We start from the raw sequence: 2,500 nt of genomic DNA, 5'->3' as shown, positions 1-2,500 counted from the left end.
TGAGCTGGTGAATAACCAAAGAAAGTCTAGAATTGAACAGTGAAGAGACTTGAGAGGAACACTTTGCATTAACTTTGTTTAATAAGGTCTTGTGTCATCAGGTTTAGGTGTGCAAATAAACGAAAGAGCTTAGGGAGAGTATGCGCCTTTTATTCCCAGTCCCCAGTTTTTATTGTTTTGGCCGCACTTCTGCTAATATATAGACTTAGCCAAGCCTGAATGCGGAGCTTCCGGGTTATTTATCTCATTTGTTCGGTTGAAAACATGGATCCTCAAAGACCTATGAAACTAATTAACTTTTCTGGACTTAATTATTTATAGCAATGTGGCTTAGAATACCTCATTTTATCAACGCCAAAAAGACGGCCACGAAGTAGTTCGTTGCATTTAAAAATCATGGCTCCAACGCAAATGTTTATCTTCATCACTAACCTCAATTCCTCGATGTTGTTTTCCAGCTGCCGTTCTAAAATTGCTTGAAAGCATTTCCCTGAGATTTTTTCCATCCTTTAGCAGAGAATTTTCCGTGAAAAATCATTTCGAAGAGTCCATAAAAAGCAATTATGTTTGCACATACAGTACAAACCACATAAACCCCTTCACTGTGGTCACATTAGGGAGCTTTAGCAACGACGACGGGAACGGCAACGAGAACGTCATGTAAAAACATAAATTCACGTTATTGCGACCACTTCGCGACTATTCCAAGCCTTTTAATATGACAAAGGTGTTTCAGTCCCTCAGGAATGAAACCGTTACGAGCGGCGCTTAATTTAGGGGAGAAAAATGAAAATTTATCTCCAGGTGCTGACGTTCTCCATAACACTTCAAACTTGGTAATTTCACGTTGTTGCTTTGCTGACGACGGCAAAGAAATGGACAAAAATGAAAAACGCACGTGCAGGGCGTGCAAAGCTATTGTTTTTGCCCACTAAATATGCAAATTTGTGACGTTCTCGTTGCCGTCGCCGTAGTCGTTGCTAAAGCTCCCTAACATTGGCATACATGGAGGGGTGGACGTAAGTACGGGCGGTCGCGAATGACGTCATAGCTAAAACTAACATTTCTCGCGTCAATGGGTTACCTTAATCGTGGTGCTCCGCGCGCGCTCCGGCGCGTGGAGTTTAGCTTTGATTTCCCGCACATCCCACAGTAGAAAACTCAAGCAAAGACGACGCAACGGCGACGGCAACGGCAACGAGAACGTCATCTCAAAATATAAATTCGCGTTATTGTAATCATGACTTGGTGACTATTTCAACCTTTTGAATATGACAAGGTTGTGGTAGTTCCTCAAAAATTACATTGGTCGGAATGACGCTTAATTAAGGCGAGAAAATTATAATCTATCCTCGAGTGCTGAAGTGCTTCCTAAAACCACAGGTAACCGAGGCTCACTGTGTGTAGGTAAATATAGAGAACATATGAGGCGAAGTTTAGGTCTGAAAATTTGCTAGGAAATGGAAATAAAAATCGATAAAACTTACCATGTGGTGAGCTGTTGTTGTCTTTAATACGTACACGAAGTTTCGGGGAAAATGGTCCTCGTTCACCTTCCTTCATAATATAGTGACAAGGTAGGAGACGGAAGCCAGCTTATGGACTCCGATCGACCCAAAACAAGCACGATTTTTTTCGCGAAAATCGAATCCAGTCGCTAAATAAACACGCCAGGCTCGTGGAACATGAATTTCTCTAAACCATGAATCCACTGAAGCATCTCCAGGTAGCAACGCGAAGCCACCAGACTCCGTAAAATTTGTAAGTTAACCGGCTAAAATGGCGGCCAGAAAGCGTTGTACTCGCGAAGTGTCCAATTCAAAATGGCACTGAACTTTAGACGCCTGGTGACGAGTTTAATAAGTTCTGGAGGGAGGGGAGTCCCACATTGCTAAAACACAAAACTCACTCAGCAATCTGGGACTCCCCTCCCTCCAGGGGGACTTATTATCTCCAGGCGTTTTGAATTGGACACTTCGCGAGTACAACGCTTTCTGGCCGCCATTTTAGCAGGTTAACTTACAAGTTTTACGGAGTCTGGTGGCTTCGTGTTTCTACCTGGAGATGCTTCAGTGGATTCATGGTTTAGAGAAATTCATGTTCCACGAGCCTGGCGTGTTTATTTGTTTATTTTCGCGAAAAAAATCGAGCTTGTTTTGGGTCGATCGGAGTCCATAAGCTGGCTTCCGTCTCCTACCTTGTCACTATATTATGAAGGAAGGTGAACGGGGCCCATTTTTCCCGAAACTTCGTGTACGTATTAAAGACAACAACAGCTCACCACATGGTAAGTTTTATCGATTTTTATTTCCATTTTCTAGCAAATTTTCAGACCTAAACTTCGCCTCATATGTTCTCTATATTTACCTACACACAGTGAGCCTGGGTTACCTGTGCTAAAACCTCAAATTTGGCTATTTTACGTTGTTGTTTTGCTGGCGACGGCAAAGAAATGGACAAAAGCGAAAAATGCACGTGCAGGGCGTGCAAACTGCCCAGT

General features: G+C 42.8%; 1 protein-coding gene and 1 pseudogene across 1 annotated transcript in view; one reads left to right on the top strand and one right to left on the bottom strand.

Annotated features, from left to right (window-relative positions):
• Window positions 1-2,500, top strand: part of LOC138049974 (broad substrate specificity ATP-binding cassette transporter ABCG2-like) — a 39,713-nt pseudogene that overhangs the window by 15,744 nt on the left and 21,469 nt on the right.
• LOC138049975 (integrin alpha-X-like) overlaps window positions 1-2,500 on the bottom strand; it is a 4,657-nt gene that overhangs the window by 932 nt on the left and 1,225 nt on the right. The window contains exon 3 of the mRNA XM_068896465.1: window positions 1-4. This exon is cut by the window's left edge and continues 932 nt beyond it. Coding sequence (XP_068752566.1) covers window positions 1-4 — 4 coding nt within the window. The remainder of the gene's footprint in view (window positions 5-2,500) is intronic.

Source organism: Montipora capricornis, chromosome 5 (assembly GCF_036669925.1).
Source record: "Montipora capricornis isolate CH-2021 chromosome 5, ASM3666992v2, whole genome shotgun sequence".
Classification (NCBI taxonomy): Eukaryota; Metazoa; Cnidaria; class Anthozoa; order Scleractinia; family Acroporidae; genus Montipora; species Montipora capricornis.
The sequence above is the reverse complement of the archived record's forward strand: the minus strand, read 5'-3'. Positions and strand labels throughout refer to the sequence as shown.